Genomic DNA, 19,825 nt, shown 5'->3' with positions numbered 1-19,825 from the left:
GGGGCCTGCAATTATAATGTAAACTTCCCAACTCGATTGTGAATGGCAGTAGGCAAGTGAGCCTGCCGTTACATCACAAATCCATAACAAACACTTTACATTGGAAACAACGTACGGGGACCTCCCCATGCTCTTTCTCGGATAACGCTAAGAGACATGCAATTTTAAAACAATCTTATTTACTGCATGTACACTATTTACTTCGATATTCGAGTACAATGTAGAATACCGTAGCGAAGCACGGGTACATTCGCTAGTTAATATTATAGACAGAGTAAAACTAATGTCTCAGGGTGGAGAGACTTATGTGGATGTCCAGGGAGGAAGACAGATTTCCCAGAACATAATGTGACTTAAGATAAGGAAGCACATTCTCACCTCTACTAATGATTATAGTCAAGGTTCTTTAGCGACGAAGTGGCAGGAATAAAATACTTATATGTAATAAAATGAAATATATTTTCTGTTGACTTGGTATAGGAATAAGTAAAAAAAAATGTATTCCTAGTATGACCTTGGTTGAGAATACACACAACCCAGTATTATTACGTGATCCTTTATTGTTAGAGACCGAGCGCTTAGGGGCGCGTAGCTGTGAACTTGTATTTGGGAGGTAGTGGGTTCGAATCACACTTTCGTCAGCCCTGAAGAGGGTTTTCCGTGGTTTCCAATTTTCACACCAAGAAAATGCTAGGTCTGTACCTTAATTAAGGCCACGGTCGGTTCTTTCCTTCCCCATCGTCGCCATAAGACCTATCTGTGTCGGTGCGACGTAGTGCCAATTGTAAAATTGTACTGTTAGAGAAGAGAAATGATTGAGAAAGAATCACCTAAACATACCGATAAATTGTTTTTCCCATGTCATTTATCTAACATTATCGGTATGATATGCATGAGTGTTACAGATCTGGAAGAAACTTACTTGAAAACATCTTCGTATGGAAGATGTTCATCTACTATAAGCTGACCTCCGTAATACATGCAGGTAGCATAAGCAAAGAACATGATGCTACGGGCCAATCCAAATATCACAGCACGGATGTGTGTGTTGCGTAGAGCAAGTTTGTGAGCTGGCAATAGCTCAGCCATGTACTGACTGTGGAAAAGTCGTTCTCTTCCAAGACCTGCTACTGTTCGAATGTTGCTCACAGCTTCCACTGCTTGCTGAAAGGGAAATATAGACAAAATACTTCATGTGAGCATAAAGAACATATTTTCATATTATTTAATCAGGGAACTTAAATAATCAAAACAGTTTCCTTTTGAATTTGTTAAAGATAAGAATGGAATTTTACCTGTTTATACTCTTACATGTTATGTTTAAATTGTATATTGACTAGTTCCTTTTATATAGCAGCTTCTTGGGGAAAAATGTACCTTCATTCAAAAAATAATTAAAATTATTATTGATTAATTCCTTGTTGAATGGAGAACAAGAACTTTATAACTTTACAACGTGGAAAAGAAATAACGTACTTCGCCAGTCACAATTTTATTGGCTTATATGTCTGATGTAAAACTTTTGTCTTTGAAATGTTTGTTGTACGCAAAGACTTTACGTTGTAAGAGTCATTAATGTAATTTTCTAAAGCTCAAAAGGCCAATATAAGTATGCAAAGTTTCCTTCTTTTCTTCTGAGTTTTTCCTTTGTTTCTAATCTTTTACCATCCCGCTCAGACAGTTTTTCAGACTTGACGGGTGAGGTATGGATAGGTGGTCCATGACGACCTCTGAGAAAGACATGTGTGTGTGCCACTGGTGGACCATGACCACTTCTGAGAACAATGTATGTACCACTGGTGATCAATGACGACCTCTGAGAGACATACGTGTACAATTACGAGCTCACAAAAAACGTGTCTGTACCACTGTTGGTTTTGATGACCTTTGAGGAAGACAAATTTACATCGTATGATCACGTAGGTACCCTACTTGTTCTGAACTTCCTGCCCTCAGTTTCAACTTTAGCAGCTGCTGGGGATCAGAAGTAGTGTGCCCAACTCCTTATCCACAGAATTCAGACAAAGCATTTTATTTCTGATGGGTAGAAAGAAAACTTGGCCTCCTGGATCATGCTTGTCAGCATATATAAGACCTCTGGTGCCACACATAGCATTCTGGCAATTGAGATCCACATTTGATATTAGACGGCGGCACAGTCAGAACAGAACATCTCAGTGGCACGATTTCAGGTCTATTTCCCCACAGATAAAGCCATGTTATTATTATTATTATTATTATTATTATTATTATTATTATTATTATTATTATTATTATTATTATTATTATTATTATTGGATTGGTATCCCACTAATTTCTTTGCGGTTTTCGGAGACGCCGAGGTGCCGGAATTTTGTCCCGTGGGATTTGTTTTACGTGCCGGTATATATAACGACACGAGGCTAACGAATTTGAGCCCCTTCAAATACCACCGGACTGAGCCAGGATCAAATCCGCTAACATGAGCTCAGAAGACGAGCGCTCTACCGTCTGAGCTACTCATCCCGGCGATTATTATTATTATTATTATTATCATTATTATTATTATTATTATTATTATTATTATTATTATTATTATTATTATTATTATTGCTTCAATCCTTATATAATATAGCGTCCTATTCCAATTTCAGATCCTATAAGCTCTGATCTGCTGACCACCTGGGACTACTTGACCCACATATTCTTAACTACTTAGTACATACCTCACTAATCCCGAAATCCTTAAGTATGTCTAGACAAGTAATTGTACATAAATTCTTAGAAATCAATCCTAATACCATGAATATAATTACTTATGAGAGCTCTACCACCATCAGAATTGACTATCATGGTTTTGTTGGTGAAAAACTCAACAGTACAAACTACGAAATTAACATCATAACCTGAAAGATAACAGCTAAATCTCAAAATGTCGCTCTTCATCCAAGTTCTGACTAACGGATATCTAATATTTATCTCATGTGGTATAAGAAAATTATAGGTCACTCATACTATACATGCTTAGAGCACTCTACTGAGGAAAATGCCTTGATTACCTGGGTACTTTTCTCCATCGCTGACTGTGTGCTGAGAGTCTCTCCGGCCATAATATTGTGAAACAAATAATTTGCTACCAGAATAACTGGTGTAAAGGAGAGAGTTACCAATCCCAATCGCCACTCATAATACATAGCCAATCCCACACCAAGAACGAGAGTAGCTAGCGATTGAATTACTGTCCCAATACGTTGACCAGTAGCCTGAAAAAGAAATATTTAAAATTAAGCTTTTAAATTAATTTGCCATAATTAACAATAGGCCTATATGAATTTTCCAATAAAGGGTTTTTTATTGGGCACATCTGAAAATTCATCCAATTTTCAACCTTAGCAGTGAATTAAATTGTACACAAATCCTCAAATATCTTCATATTACTTACGCCTTGAACACTTGCAGCCTCCCCTGATAATCGAGAACAGAGAGCACCAGTGTTATTGGTCTTATCATCAAACCAGGCAATCTCTTGTCGAAGCATAGCACTAAATGCCATGCCCCTAAGCCTCATGGTGAGTTGCTCTCCAGCCACTCCAAAGGTATATATCTGCAAGTTGAAAATAAATTTAGCATGTTTGGATTTTGTTATCAGTTCTTACAAATGCTAATTTTCAGTGTTTTATAGCTTGTTGTCTACACTGAGTGGCCAAAAGTCATGGGAAGACACTGAATGTGATGTTAATAACGAGTGGCTCCCCCGCGAGCAACAATACGGCGTGGCAGCGACTCTACAAGGTGTTGGAATCGTTTTGGGAGGATCTGACCCACGCATCTTGCACTGCTACCCACAATTTCGTCTTGTGTAGTTGGTGCGTGGTTCATGCAGCGTACACAAACATCGACAGCATTCCATTAATGCTCGATTGGATTAAGATCGGGGGATTTGGAGGGCCAATCCATGGTCGTAACTTTACTGGAGTGAACCTCCAACCACCTGTGTGCCACCACAGAGCGTTGACATGGGGCACTGTCCTGTTGAATCATGGCATCTCCATCAGGTACTCTAGGACTAGAAAGGGATGCAGATGGTCAGAAAGAATGTCCACATAACGTGCACCTGTCAGTGCTCCCTGCATCCAGACAATTGGGCCTAATTGTGACCTTAGAACGCCGCCCAGACCAGAACTGTGCCACCTCCCATCTGGACACAACCTTGTTGACACGCAGGATCCATAGTTTCATGGGGCATACGCCACACTCTCACGCGCCCATCAGAGCGATACAACTGGAACCGGAATTCATCGGACCACACCACACTCCACTGATCCATGGCCCATTGCCGATTTTCGCGGGCCCATGCACATCGTTGAGCTGTGTGTCTAGTTGTCAGCAAAGGGGTACGAGTTGGTCGTCGGCTGGTGAAGCCTATGCGGTACAGTTGCCTCCTTACTGTGCTGGTAGAAATGGGTTCCTGACTACCAACATTCAGCTGGGCGGTGATCGGACTCACAGTAGCCCGCCAAGCGCCCAGTATGGTTCTGCGGAGGCGACGTGATGTCCGTTCGTTAAACACCTGTGGTCTCCCCGTACGGTGGTTTACGCGGGTGGTGACATTTTCTCTGCGATATTAAAGATCCACCCTCGACACTGTTAACCTCGGAAACCCAAATTCGCGTGTAATCTCCGCAATGCCCTGACCCGTGCGCCGTGCGCCGATGGTCATCCCACATTCAAAGTCGGTTAACTCGCGACGTGTTGCCATCTACACGACACTAGTGTCTGTGACAGACTGCTCAGCTACGACGCAGCTAGCCGCAACGCTTAGGGGTCATACACGGCACATTTCTAATGGGTCACCCCTTCCCGTGACTTTTGGCCACTCAATGTATGAAGTATTCAGGCGTCACGTGTTAATTTACTTAACACGTTCTTTATGATGCAGAAAATTGTATGAAGAAATTATGCATATTTGGGTGGTCTTATGCTAAGCTGAAGCAAGTCACACTCTTTTAAAAGCGGAGTTAAATACACCGAAGGAAAGCTTAAAGCGCTCTCCTTCGTATATCATATAAAATCGTACTGTGCATGTACACTAGCTTTAGTTAAATACATGTTTCGTTGTGTCATAAGTTTGGTAGTACCATGCATTACATTACAAAGTAAAATACCTAACAAAATAAAATGGCTTCTTTTGTTTTTCTGTGCCTACGTTGTATTCAATGAAATGTTGTATGGATCCAGAAAAGGTGAAGGATCTCAAAAGGCTACTAAACTTCATCCCACGAGTTCATCACTCCTACGAGGGACTGATAGTAACATCAGAAGGAAATTAATTAAAACAGAACGTGATGAATGCGCTTATAAATATTAACCTAAGGTTCAGCGACGGAAGAAATTTTAATGTTGTACAATTAATATTACAATATTACGTGAGAAGTTACTAAATTTCAAGATCCCAGCGCTAATTATACAATAAAATTCTTTTCTTATTACTTTATTAGTGAAGTGATCCATAAGTTCAGTTGTATGTAAAAGGTAACTAAACCCTTCTTCTAAAACTATACCCATTCACACTGTATGTACAATGTACAGTATATGAGTTGTCGAATAGTTCAAATGTTTCTCAGTTTTTCTCGAATTCATGTTCGTATCACTTGGTTGTTTTTAACGTAAGACCATCCACTTAGACCGGCTGTACGAGTTTTGGTAAATGTTTCTCTAAATTACATTTACTGCATATATATTACTCGAGTAGTTTTAAATTTCACAATTTTTTCCATAGATTTCGACAGAACGGATTTCTTTCTCATAATAGGCAAAAGCGATTGCTTTATGATTATTTAACAAATCTTCACTATAAACGTTATACGCTTTGCATTATTTCCCTCTCCAGAAGTGATGAACCTGATTGTGACATTTTGCGACAATGGTAACACATTTAAAACCTGTTTTTTGCTTTCGCTTTAAGGTCGCAATAACATACTAAAAGTTTTTGGCGATGCAATGATGGAAAAGAACTAAGACTGGGAAGGAAGCTGCTGTGGCCTTAATTGATTTACAGTCCCAGCACTTGTTTGGTGTGAAAAAGGGAAACCACAGAAAACCAGCTAAAACATTACATTGTTCTTAGGACTATAAATGTTACTTCAGTTTTAAGAGTGTTGCCTAACTACACGACCATGCGTCGTTGATAAACTAGGTGTCGACCTGTGTGGTGCAGTCGGTTAATCAGTGTCCTTTCGTTCCCAAAATACTACGTTTAGGCCTGGAACCGTACACCTATATTTCAGTGACACTAACCGTACACCGGGACACTGAGTAACCCACAAAACAAACACGTCTTTTACACATTTAGACTTACTATTTATTTTAAAATCTCATGAAAACCATGAAATGGATTATTTTCAATCAGTAAACCTATATTTGAAAATTAGAGCAGCACTGCAATCGCAGGTAATGAAATAAAATAAAAAGGTCATATTTTTATTTTTAAAATCTACCTTTGTTTTTTGGTACTACTATAAAGTTCATTTTACAGGATTTTGGCACAACTTAAGCATGTGCTTTGCATGCAAATGTCTTTCGTTCACTGCAATTCGTTCACCGTGATTTTAGACTGTGGACAGTCGTTACATATTTAAGACCTAAGATTGACTGGTGTTGGCTGACCGGATAACCTAAATACCATCCTTGACGCTATATAAATGCGGATACCTCTGACTGGATATCTTAAATACCATTTTTACGCTATATAAAGGCGGATTCCTCTGCTCACTGATGGGATATCCAGCCTCATACCCAGAATCTCATTAATTCTTCTGCCAACGTGAAAATAAGTCCATCTGAAGCACGAAGAGAAAATATATACCATCATATCATCTTCTTCAACAACGTTTATTTCCATCGTTATGACCGAGGGCATCTATTATTGTTCTAAATTGTTTTAATAATGCACTTTTTTAATATCACTGTGTTAACAAAAATAATTACTGGTAGGCTATACGAGTTAATGTCTAGTGCACAATAACTGAAACAAAATTAGTTTTCCACTGATAATAGGCATTAAAACAGAAAGAAACAACATATCGTATACTACGTTGTTATTGTTGTTTTTGTTGTTGTTGTTGTTGTTGTTGTTATTGTTGTTGGTGGTGGTGGTGGTACGATTCTACAGCAAACAAAGGAATTACCTGAAGGGATAGATTTGACAGACAGAAGCAGACTCAGATCTTTCATACTCCTTTCTAGTATACAATACTGCTGCACAGAAGCGGTTGTTGGTTTGCCGATTTTGCCTGGCGTTACACTATTTCATTGAAACCATGGTCGTCATACTCGATCACGCAGGAAATTAGTTTACCCATGTCAGGGAGTGTGGCAATCCTTTCTCAGTAGAAAAACAAGTCACGCCTCCAAACTGCATATTCTCTGTCATGCCCAATCTCCTGTGATCTCCATTCCCTAGGTTTGCAGCTTGCCTGCAAACGTGAAGACTCTTACAGACGTACAAAATAAGACGCCACCTACAGTCGTGAACGTAGACTGAAATAATAGTCAGTAACAGAATTAAGAATTCAGGAATATAACTGGTGTTTGAACAATCATTAAATCCCCTTTAGGAGCACCCCTGTCAGACTACCTCATTATAATCTCCAAAAAATAAAAACACTAGAGGAGCTCGATTGGGAACTGGGATTTCTTCTGCATCCATCCAAAATATTTTACCGATTTTCATCTATTTTGGTCAATCGTCAACAGTTCTCGAAAATTTTCGTTGAGTACCGATGTAGAGCTGAAATCGTGGCTCGATGAATTCTCCGCGCATCAAGATCCTGCTCTTTCTACCTTCTAGTCTTTGACAGGCTAGGGAAACGTTGTCGGGCAGTCATGAATAACGAAGGAATCTATATCAGTGACGATTAACGTGGTTAGATCAACCGGAAGTACTTATTTGACAACTAATTATTATGGCACGACGCAGCCTATTGTATTATTCATTGAGTAATGGCCTAATAAAGTGATATTGATAATAAGAACAAATATGGCAACACTTTTGGTGTAACAGCAAAACGTATCTTCCTCTAGCGAGAAAGAAAGAAACTCTTTCTTTAACAGAGTGTGTATTAAGGAGAAGAAGAAGAAGGAAGTGAAATTTCTTTCCAGTCATTATAATTCACCAATTTTCTTCATTCTCTTATAGAGATGGATAATATAAATTAATTATTTAAGAAATGCACATAGATTTATGTTATAATAAGGAGCTTACTAACTTGAAGAAAAGTTGCTATGCCAACAGCAACTCCAGCAAGAACAAAGTAGAGGCAGTATATATTAGTTTCGCTTCGAACTTCATCAGGATCTGGAAGAGACAGTACCTGAAACATGTCAAGAAAGAAGAACCATGGTGAGGATCTCAAATACACATTTTCTACAATTGTTCGGATTTTAAGGTGGTGTTCTTTTTTTTTTGCTAGGGGCTTTACGTCGCACCGACACAGATAGGCCTTATGGCGACGATGGGTTAGGAAAGGTCTAGGAGTTGGAAGGAAGCGGCCGTGGCCTTAATTAAGGTACAGCCCCAGCATTTGCCTGGTGTGAAAATGGGAAACCACGGAAAACCATTTTCAGGTGTTGTTCTTAGGTACCATACCATTATAATTCCTCAGCCATTTTATACAAGAGTATCCTATATTAACCATAGTAAGGAATGAATTAAAATATACCGGTATTGATCCTGACAGAGGTTGGTAGTTTTTTAGGATATTGGAACGGGGCAAAGCCTTCTCTTTGGCTTCCGGCGCTATAAAGAACGCTTTAGATAAATTCTGATATGTTGACATTTCTTAAAACCTGTAGCAATTGACAAGGCGTTAAATAAATAATATCGTCATTAATTCGGAACCTGTAGTTCACATGTTTCACATATTTATCAATCATTCACTACTGATCTGCATTTAGGGCAGTTGTCCAGGTGGCATATTCCCTATCTGTTGTTTTCCTAGAATTTTCTTAAATGATCGCAAATAAATTGGAAAATTATTGAACATATCCCTTGGTAATTTATTCCAATCCCTAACTCCCCTTTCTATAAGGGAATATTTGTCCCAATTTGTCATCTTGAATTCCAACTTTATCTTCATATTGTGATCTTTTCTACTTTTAAAGACACCACTCAAACTTATTCGTCTACTGATGTCCTCCCACGCCATCTCTCCTCTGACAGCTCGGAACATACCATTTAATCGAGCAGCTCGTCTCCTTTCTCCCAAATCCTCCCAGCCCAAACTTTGCAACATTTTTGTAACGCTACTCCTTTGTCGGAAATCACCCAGAACAAATCGAGCTGCTTTTCTTTGGATTTTTTCCAGTTCATGAATCAAGTTATCCTGGTGAGGGTCCCATACACTGGAACCATACTCTAGTTGGGGTCTTACCAGAGACTTATATTCCCTCTCCTTTACATTCCTACTACAACCCCTAAATACCCTCATAACCATGTGCAGAGATCTGTACCCCTTATTAACAATCATAATTATGTGATTACCGCAATGAAGGTATTTTCTTACATTAACACCTAGGTACTTACAATGATCACCAAAGGAAAATTTCACCCCATCAACGCAGAAATTAAAACTGAGAGGACTTTTCCTATTTGTGAAACTCACAACCTGACTTTTAACCCCGTTTATCATCATACCATTGTACACCGTCCATCTCACAACACTATCGAGGTCACCCTACAGCCGCTCACAATCTTGTAACTTATTTATTACTCTGTACTGAATAACATCATCTGCAAACAGCCTTATCTCTGATTCCACTTCTTTACACATATCAATGATATATATAAGAAAACATAAAGGTCCAATAATACTGCCTTGAGGATTTCCCCTCTTAATTATTACAGGGTCAGATAAAGCTTCGCCTATTCTAATTCTCTGAGTTTTATTTTCTAGAAATATAGTCACCCATTCAGTCACTCCTTTTTCTAGTCCAATTACACTCATTTTTGCCAGTAGTCTTCCATGATCTACCCTATCAAATGCTTTAGATAGGTCAATCGCAATACAGTCCATTTGGCCTCCTGGATCCAGGATATCTGCTATATCTTGCTGAAATCCTACAAGCTGAGCTTCAGTCGAGTAACCTTTCCTAAACCCAAACTGCCTTCTGTCAAACCAGTTATTAATTTCGCAAACATGTCTAATATCATCAGAAATAATGCTTTCCCAAATACAATGCATGTCAAACTGAGTGGCCTGTAATTTTCTGCTTCATGTCTATCACCCTTTCATTTATACACAGGGGCTACTATAGCAACTATCCATTCATTTGGTATAGCTCCTTCAACCAAATAATAATCAAATAAGTATTTCAGATATGGTACTATATCCCAACCCATTGCCTTTAGTATATCCCCAGAAATCTTATCAATTCCAGCTGCTTTTCTAGTTTTCAACTTTTGTATCTTACTGTAAATGTCATTGTTATTATAGGTAAATTATAATACTTCTTTGGTGTTACTCAGATCCCCTATCTGGACATTATCCTTGTAACCAACAATCCTTACATACTGCTGACTGAATACTTCTGCCTTTTGAAGATTCTCGCATACACACTCCCCTTGTTCATTAATGATTCCTGGAATGTCCTTCTTTGAACCTGTTTCTGCTTTAAAGTACCTATACATACTCTTCCATTTTTCACTAAAATTTGTATGACCACCAATTATGCTTGCCATCATGTTATTCTTAGCTGACTTCTTTGCTAGATTCAATTTCCTAGTAAGTTCCTTCAATTTCTCCTTACTTCCATAACCATTTCTAACTCTATTTCTTTCTAGTCTGCACCTCCTTCTTAATCTCTTTACTTCTCTGTTATAATATAGTGGATCCTTACCATTCCTTACCAGCTTTAAAGGAACAAACCTATTTCACATTCCTCAACAATTGCTTTAAATCCATCCCAGAGTCTGTTTACATTTTTATTTACCATTTTCCAGCGATCATAGTTACTTTTTGAAAACTCCCTCATGCCTGTTTTATCAGCCATATGGTACTGCCTAATAGTCCTAATTTTAATACCTTCCTCTCTTTCACATTTATATTTAACTACGACAAAAACAGCTTCGTGATCTCTAATACCATCTATTACTTCGGTTTCTCTATAGAACTCATCTGGTTTTATCAGTACCACATCCAAAATATTCTTCCTTCTAGTTGGTTCCATCACTTTCTGAATCAGTTGCCCTTCCCATATTAACTTATTTGCCATTTGTTGGTCATGCTTCCTGTTGTTCGCATTACCTTCCCAATGGACATTTGGTAAATTGAGATCACCTGCTACTATCACATTCCTTTCCATATCATTTCCAACATAGCTGATTATCTTATCAAATACTTCTGAATCAGCGTCAGCGCTACCCTTTCCCGGTCTGTACACTCCAAAGACATCAAGTTGCCTATTATCTTTAGAGAAGAGACTTACACCCAGAATTTCATGTTTTTCATCCTTAACTTTTTCGTTGCTTACAAATTCTTCTTTCACCAGAATTAATACTCCCCTCCTACCATTCCTATCCTATCTCTACGATACACACTCCAGTTCCGTGAGAATATCTCTGCATCCATTATATCATTTCTCAGCCATGATTCAACTCCTATTACAATATCTGGTAAGCATATGTCTATTAAATTACTTAATTCGATTCCTATTTTTACAATGCTTCTACGGTTTAAGTGAACGCCATCTGGGCGCAGATCCCTGTCTCCTACCAACCCATTAGGATCTAGAAATCTCACTACCAGTTTCCCACATACCCACTCCACAGTCTCATTTAAATCCCCAATCACCTTCCAGTCAGTATCCCTCCTACAGGGTATTCCACTGATAACAATCTCCACTTCCTTAAACTTCATCCGTGTGGCATTTACCAGATCCCACTCATCCCCAACTATGTTGGTACTTATACCTGCTTGCCTTATGTTGTTAGTACAACGTGAAACACTACCACCTTCTCCTTTCCCTCTTCCTTCTCTTCTACTTTCCTCAACATCTGTCTCAACCTAATTCCTGGATAACACTCTACCCTGGTTCCCTTTCATCCACACACTTCCCCACATGTCTAACGATGGAATCCCCCATGACCAGAGCCTCAACCCTACCCACCTCATTTGATCCCCTCCCCTCCTGGTCAGCCCTATCTTCTCTCACTGCTGCAGAAGCTACTTCCTCCTCCATTTTCTCCCTCCCATGGCCCTGTTCCACCTGTCTTTTCCTTTCAACTACACTACATTTCCCTTTCCTACCTTTTCCCTTCCTCCTACTTCCATACATCTCAGCAACAGTTCCCTGTTCCTCATCTTCCCTCGGCTGTTCTACCTGCAGTGACTCGTACCGATTTCTAACAGACACCTGTCCTGAATTCTGATCCTGAACAGAGCCCTTAGCCTGCAATCTCCTTCCCCTTAAAACATTCGACCACCTGTCTTCTACAATTCCCCCATTTCCTTCCCATCCCTCCTTTACAACTACTGTATCCTGTACATTATTTGAGGGAGGCCTACTTTCCTTCCTGTCCTCTGAGAGAATCCTAATTATCTCCCTCAGACTCTCCAACTCCTCCCTCATACTCCTTAATGCCTGGCCACACCCACAGTTCCTACAGTTGCACTGCTTATTCATTATTTACGGAATAATGGGAAGTAAGGGAAAAATTTATTCTGTGCAAATAAAAATGAAAGAAAAGAAATATTGCCTATAAAAATGAATGGAAAGAAATTATATTGCCTATAAAAATGAAAAGAAAAAATATTGTCTAGGATAGTTCACAAAAATCACACAACAACAAGGTAATTAATATAAGCTGCTGCTACTACTACTACTACTACTACTACTACTACTACTACTACTACACTACAATACTACCGGTACTTAGTTGTACGAAGTTTTTTCTACAACACCCTAACAGAATGAAAATTGCTGTTAATTACTGAAAACCGAAAGTAATACACAAGAATTAGGTCTACAAAATTCTAAACTGCAGTTAAGACTGCCCTAATTACTGGATGGTCTTATTCGAATCTGAACAAAGTGATTGTTTACATGGAGTGGATGTTTACAAACTTTCAAGGATAATGGAGGACGGTAAATGGATCATTTGAGGTAAGGAACCGGACTAGGGAAATGTTTCAGTCTACTACTGAGTCTGGAATCTGAAGCAGTTCCGATTACGTTTTACCTAGATTCTTCGGTGAACAAGACTAATGATGAAAATGAAGAGAGAAACAAACGAACACAGCATGCTAAGAGGTGTTATTATGCCCTGATGAAGTATTTCAAAATATAACTCTTTCACAGGTAACCTAAGGTTAAATTATGTAAAACCCGTTTTGATATGAGGCAATCAGCGCACTTGTGGTCTAACTAACGTTTTTGGATGAAGTGGGAGATCTACCTATAATAGCCTTTTATGGTCTAAACTCCGTGTCCAGAGCGACCGAATCTGTCTGCCGCCAACATTCACGATGAGGTAGAACAACATGTTTGTGCACCGGATTCCGGTGGCATAAAAGGCCGATATCACACTTCACCTAAATATGTTGCTTAGGCCACTTTTACACTGATAGACTCATATGTAGATGCGAGACTTGAGTTCTGACACATCTGGCTCATTCAAAAGAAAAATATATGACCCTTCAAAGAAGTAGAAGAATGGAGAATAGGATATAGTGAAAAGTTCTAGCAACAATACAGGTCTCCTGACACTGCGACATCAATTAAAATAACTAGACTACGACTGGTAAGGAGTGTGCAGAGAATGAACTATGAGATACTAATTTTAAAAATATAAAATATAATCGGATGGAAAAAGATGAAGTGGAATATCTAAATTCTGATTGACTGAGGGAGTCCTAGCGGATGTGAAGTGACTTCGCGTGATGATGACGATGATGATGTGATATCCAGTTTAAAAGATCATGTCAGCTAATATACCGTACTACATTTAGCTCAAAGGTTAATTAGTTCGCTTGGTTGTCTAGTAGGTTGTTAATTGATTTCATTCCACTTTTTATTTTTTCTCGGAGCGCTTCTATCTATCTATCTATCTATCTATCTATCTATCTTAATCCGTTTACCCTCCAGGGTTGGCTTTTCCCTCGGACTCGGCGAGGGATCCCCCCTCTACCGCCTCAAGGGTAGTGTCCTGGAGTTTCAGACTTTGGGTCGGGGATACAACTGGGGAGAATGACCAGTACGTCGCCCAGGCTGCCTCACCTGCTATGCTATGCTGAACAGGGGCCTTGTGGAGGGATGGGAAGATTGGAAGGGATAGACAAGGAAGAGGGAAGGAAGCGGCCGTGGCCTGAAGTGAGGTACCATCCCGGCATTTGCCTGGAGGAGAAGTGGGAAACCACGGAAAACCACTTCCAGGATGGCTGAGTTGGGAATCGAACCCACCTCTACTCAGTTGACCTTCCGAGGCTGAGGGGACCCCGTTCCAGCCCTCGTACCACTTTTCAAATTTCGTGGCGGAGCCGGGAATCGAACTCGGACCTCCGGGGATGGCAGCTAATCACGCTAACCACTACACCACAGAGGCGGACGGAGCGCTTCTAACAAACTAATAATTACATTTGGATGGTCTTATTCGAATCTGAACAAAGTGACTGTTTACACGGAGTGGATGTTTACAAACTTCCAACGGCAAATGGATCAATTTGAGGTAAGGAACCGGACTCGGAAAACGTTTGAGTCAAACATTATTGATAACAGACGTCGAGGTGTCGAAATATCTTCTTGTGGAACGCCTTGTGTATGACGCATCTGTCGAGACCGAAGAGGATCTCCTGGCAAGAATTCTCGCTGCCTGTAACGACACCGGGGATGTTCGAACGAATGCGATAGAACTTTGTGTGACAATGCCATGCCTGCATTGGCGCAGGGGGCGCCATTTCGAACATTTGTTGTAAATGGAGCAACTTGTGAAACTTGTGCAGGTAAACGGACTTAAAGGAGTAGAATTTTGCTTAACTTTTGACTCGATCGTTTCCGCAATATCGTTCCTTATCTCAAATTTACCCATTCGCCATCCTCCATCATCCCTGAGAGTTAGTAACATCATGGACACACCCTGTAAATGAGCTAATGACACCGAACTAAGGCTTAAAGCAAGCTCTTTCTTATGCTAGAGACAACCATACGATATTTTTACTCCAGAAGAAGAAAGTGCGCCTCTGCGGTGTAGTGGTTAGCGTGATTAGCTGCCACCCCCGGAGGCCCGGGTTCGATTCCCGGCTCTGCCACGAAATTTGAAAAGTGGTATGAGGGCTGGAACGGGGTCCACTCACCCTCGGGAGGTCAAGTGAGTAGAAGTGGGTTCGGTTCCCACCTCAGCCATCCTGGAAGTGGTTTTCCGTGGTTTCCCACTTCTCCTCCAGGCGAATGCCGGGATGGTACCTAACATAAGGCCACGGCCGCTTCCTTCCCTCTTCCTTACCTATCCCTTCCAATCTTCCCATCCCTCCACAAGGCCCCTGTTCAGCATAGCAGGTGAGGCCGCCTGGGCGAGGTACTGGTCATTCTCCCCAGTTGTATCCCCGACCGAGAGTCTGAAGCTCCAGGACACTGCCCTTGAGACGGTAGAGGTGGGATCCCTCGCTGTGTCCGAGGGAAAAGCCGACCCTGGAGGGTAAACAGATACAGATGATGATGATGATGAAGAAAGTGAATTACAGACAGCAGATGATGACTACGCTAATGCGGATTAACCTAAGCTTCACTGATGGAAGAAAATTTATTTTACAGTGTTTAGTGACATTAGGAACATAATTCAGTAATGCTAAGAATTATTTCGAGGGGCTGCCTGGCCGAGGCGGTAAAGGCGTGCTCGGTTCACCCGGAAGGACGTGGGTTCGAATCCCCGTCAGGAAGTCGTAAAATTTAAGAAATGAGATATTCACTTCCGGAGGTTCACATGGCCCTGAGGTTCACTCAGCCTACACCAAAAATGAGTACCAGGTTAATTCCTGGGGGCAAAGACGGCCGGGCGTAGAGCTAACCACTCTACCCCATCAAGTACCGAGGTTATGGATAGTGGAAGCCTTTACCTTCCACCCCTCCAAGGGCCCTGTACGGAGATGACTTTGCTTTGCTTAACAATTATTTCATTTTTATCAAAAATTAAGTTCCCAGGAAAAAAACCATCATTTGTTTTCATCGACTGAAAATATTGAAAACGTTTAAGCTCTTTAAGTGTTTTCAATCGTGAAATTGCCAGCGTTTCACCCCAGTGTAGCAGCTGGCTTGCAGCGGTGTCTCAATGGCGCACTAGCCGCCAGCGTCTTGGAAAAATGTAGCAAGCCAACTGATGAGCCCACAGTTATTTCATTCCAGCAACACTCTCCAGTATCATTTCATTTGTTAGTCATGAATCATTGCCCCAGAGAAGTACGAAAGGCTTCGGCAGCCGGCACAATTCATATCCTCGCCGCTAGGTCGGGCTTCATTAATTCCATACCTGACCTGGTCAAATGACTGAAAACAGGTGTGTATTTTCATTAGGTTGAAATGATGCAGCATTATATTTAAGCGGCTTAATCCCAGTGAAAATCAGACACAGAAATAAGCATTTCGCACAACATGGAAGTGATACGCTTTCAACCCACTTTCTAGCAAATCATTACGCATATAACTAAATGGAGATATACGACTAATTATGAAATATGGTTAAGGATTCTAGCCTAACGAATTGTTATAACGTGATCGTTTTGCTATCTTGGCCTCGTTAGACTCTGCAACTCGTTTCCAACGAATGCGAACAAAGGGTAAGGATAGGCTGCTAATCTACACAAGGGAATTGCTAGAATCATGTGTGGCACTGGACAGGGCAGAGGTGTTGTAACATTCCATTGTCAACATAAACAATTATTTCTTATATAAACGAGGATTACATGCACTCGACTATACATCCAATAAGCGGAAAACAATTAATGTCGTTCGAAAGAAAATCTAAGCGCTATCACCATAAATTCAAAAGTACTCCCATACAACACCAGGGTGGGTCGCTAGTTCAGTATATTAAACATAAATACATCATAAATTCAGTACAACCAATTCATGTTTTATTTATTGGGGAACACGACCTGTGATAAAGCCATTGATGAACGGATGAAAGCATGGAATCAGTGGAATGGACATCAAACAACTAAGAGATGGGAGACCTTCCTAAAAGTTCAGAAAATCTCCTCAAAAATAATCCGCAGGGAGAAACGAGCCTATGACAAAAATAGACTCATGGAAATCGAACAAGATTTCCTTAGAAACAACTCCAGGAATTTCTACAAGACCTTCCGTGAGAATTTATCTAGCTATCAACCACCATCTTTATGTTTCCGTCGAGCAAATGGAACATTAGAAACGAACACCAAAGAGAACTGCACTATTCTAGCTGACTACTTCCGAGACCTCCTCAATTGTGATCCTCCAAAGGAAAGACTGAACTTTGAAAAGCCCATGCCCAACCCCGATTCACAGCCACCGACAATACAGGAAACAGCAGAGATTATACGATCGCTTAAAAATAATAAAGCTCCTGGAGAGGACGGCATCACTGCGGAGATGTGTAAACTTGGAGATGATCTTGTAAGCAAAATTCATGCAATCCTAGTAGAAATATGGGAAACGGAAATGATTCCACAGGATTGGGAGTGTGCATTAATACACCCATTGCACAAGAAAGGTGACAAGGCAGATCCAAACAACTATAGAGGCATATCTCTACTGCCAATCGCATACAAAATCCTTTCCAAAGCTCTCTTGAACCGGTTAGAAGAACAGACAGATCATCTGATTGGCGAGTACCAAGCGGGTTTCAGGAAAGGTCGATCATGTGCAGAACAAATATGGAACTTGAAGACGATATTAAGGATTCGCCGAAGTGCCAGCACGATCGTCACCTTTGTGGATTTTAAGAAGGCGTATGACTCTGTGGACAGACAGACAGTATTTGATACCCTAGAAGAACTCAGAGTGGACAAGAAGACCAGAGCACTTATCCAGCAGACCCTCACAAGTACGACCTCTAAAGTGAAATTCCTTGGAGAAATCTCTGAGCCTTTTGAAATATGTACGGGCGTTCGTCAAGGTGACAGCATCTCCCCTATTCTGTTTAACTTAGTTCTAGACAAAGTTATTAGAGAGTGGGAAAAGGATATCAAGGGTGTGAACATCGGAAATTTGGGAAGCAAGGTCAATGTGAAATGTTTAGCATTTGCTGATGATCTCGCAATCATTACTAAGACCAAGGATGAAACAAGGTATGCCATACAGAGACTACACAATATAGCATCAAAGGCAGGCCTCCAGATATCCTACGAGAAAACCAAGTACATGGAAAATCTACGTCAAAATAGCAAACGAACTCCGCTAGAGATGGAAAACGGCACAATTTCACAGGTGCCCTCCTTCAAATACCTTGGAGAAATTATACTACCATCAGGATTAGACAGTAGTGCCAATGTAGAAAGAAACACCAAACTACATAAGGCATACAGACTGACGTGGAATTACTACAACAAAAGAGTCATATCGCGTAATGCAAAATTACGACACTACAAGACAGTTGTATTGCCCGAAGCTTTATATGCCTCAGAAACCATATGCTTAGGTGGTCACTCTAAAATTACAGAAATTGAAAAGCAGGAGCGGAAAATTCTCAGGAAAATTTATGGTCCTACGAGAGAAAATGGAATGTGGATTAAGAGGAAAACAGCGGACCTCTACTCCTTCACCGACAGGTTTACTGATGCTGTACGGAAAAGGCGCCTTAATTTCTATGGCCATATCTACAGAATGAACAGCGACAGACTAACTAAAAGATTATTCAAAGTAATCAACTCAAAGAAGGTCAAAATAAAATGGCTAGAAGAAACTAAGGCGGACCTCCAAGAAATAAATATTACAGACGACATCATGGAAAATCGTGGAGCTTTTAGAACCAAAGTAGCTAATCATAAATTTAGGGAGAAACCAAAAAAGACAACTGGTAGGAAGTGGTCGACAGAACGCAAGATGCAACACAGTGCATTCATGAAGAGATTTTGGGAGGATAAGAAGGCACAAACCATCAAACCAACTATTAAGTTCAAACGCGCTCTATGAATGGGCATAACGAAGGAATAATAATAATAATAATAATAATAATAATAATAATAATAATAATAATAATAATAATAATAATGTTATTTGCTTTACGTCCCACTAACTACTTTTACGGTCTTCGGAGACGCCGAGGTGCCGAAATTTAGTCCCTCAGGAGTTCTTTTACGTGCCAGTAAATCTACGGACACGAGGCTGTCGTATTTGAGCACCTTCAAATACCACCGGACTGAGCCAGGATCGAACCTGCCAAGTTGGGGTTAGAAGGCCAGCGCCTTAGCCGTCTGAGCCACTCAGCCCGCTGGAAGGGATTGAGTCTTGTATAGAACTACGTATAGCGAACATTTTTTAATTAGTGATGGATAGGTGAAAACTCACTGTAATTATTAAATGAAATGCTTAACACTTACACCCAAAATTTCGCCAAAAAGGACAGCAAAAATAGGCATTGCACATCCCATAACAACTGACGACAGAGTCCCAATGAGGATGTAGACCCATTCAGGACTATTAGTCTTCAAAATGGAATACATTGATACTGGTGTAGGTTTGTCATCGTAGTCAGCTGTATTGTACTGGGGGATCTCATCTTCATCGTCAGCCACAGTTGATGTCTCGCTGACCACACTCACCATCCTTCTCAGGGCCTGTTTCTCTGAAAATTTAAAATAGGTATTAAGAGAAGTCACAA

General features: G+C 40.4%; 1 protein-coding gene across 3 annotated transcripts in view; it reads right to left on the bottom strand.

Moving 5' to 3' along the window:
* The window catches only part of Mdr50 (Multi drug resistance 50), a 114,180-nt gene that overhangs the window by 28,919 nt on the left and 65,436 nt on the right, over positions 1–19,825 (bottom strand). For all 3 annotated transcript variants that reach the window (XM_067141510.2, XM_068225862.1, XM_067141511.2), the window contains exons 13-17: positions 19,545–19,789; positions 8,247–8,351; positions 3,422–3,583; positions 3,039–3,242; positions 923–1,164 (exon numbers count right to left, since the gene is read on the bottom strand). In XM_067141510.2, the coding sequence (XP_066997611.2) occupies positions 923–1,164; positions 3,039–3,242; positions 3,422–3,583; positions 8,247–8,351; positions 19,545–19,789 (958 nt within the window). The remainder of the gene's footprint in view (positions 1–922; positions 1,165–3,038; positions 3,243–3,421; positions 3,584–8,246; positions 8,352–19,544; positions 19,790–19,825) is intronic.

This window comes from Anabrus simplex, chromosome 2 (assembly GCF_040414725.1).
Source record: "Anabrus simplex isolate iqAnaSimp1 chromosome 2, ASM4041472v1, whole genome shotgun sequence".
Lineage (NCBI taxonomy): Eukaryota > Metazoa > Arthropoda > Insecta > Orthoptera > Tettigoniidae > Anabrus > Anabrus simplex.
The sequence above is the reverse complement of the archived record's forward strand: the minus strand, read 5'-3'. Positions and strand labels throughout refer to the sequence as shown.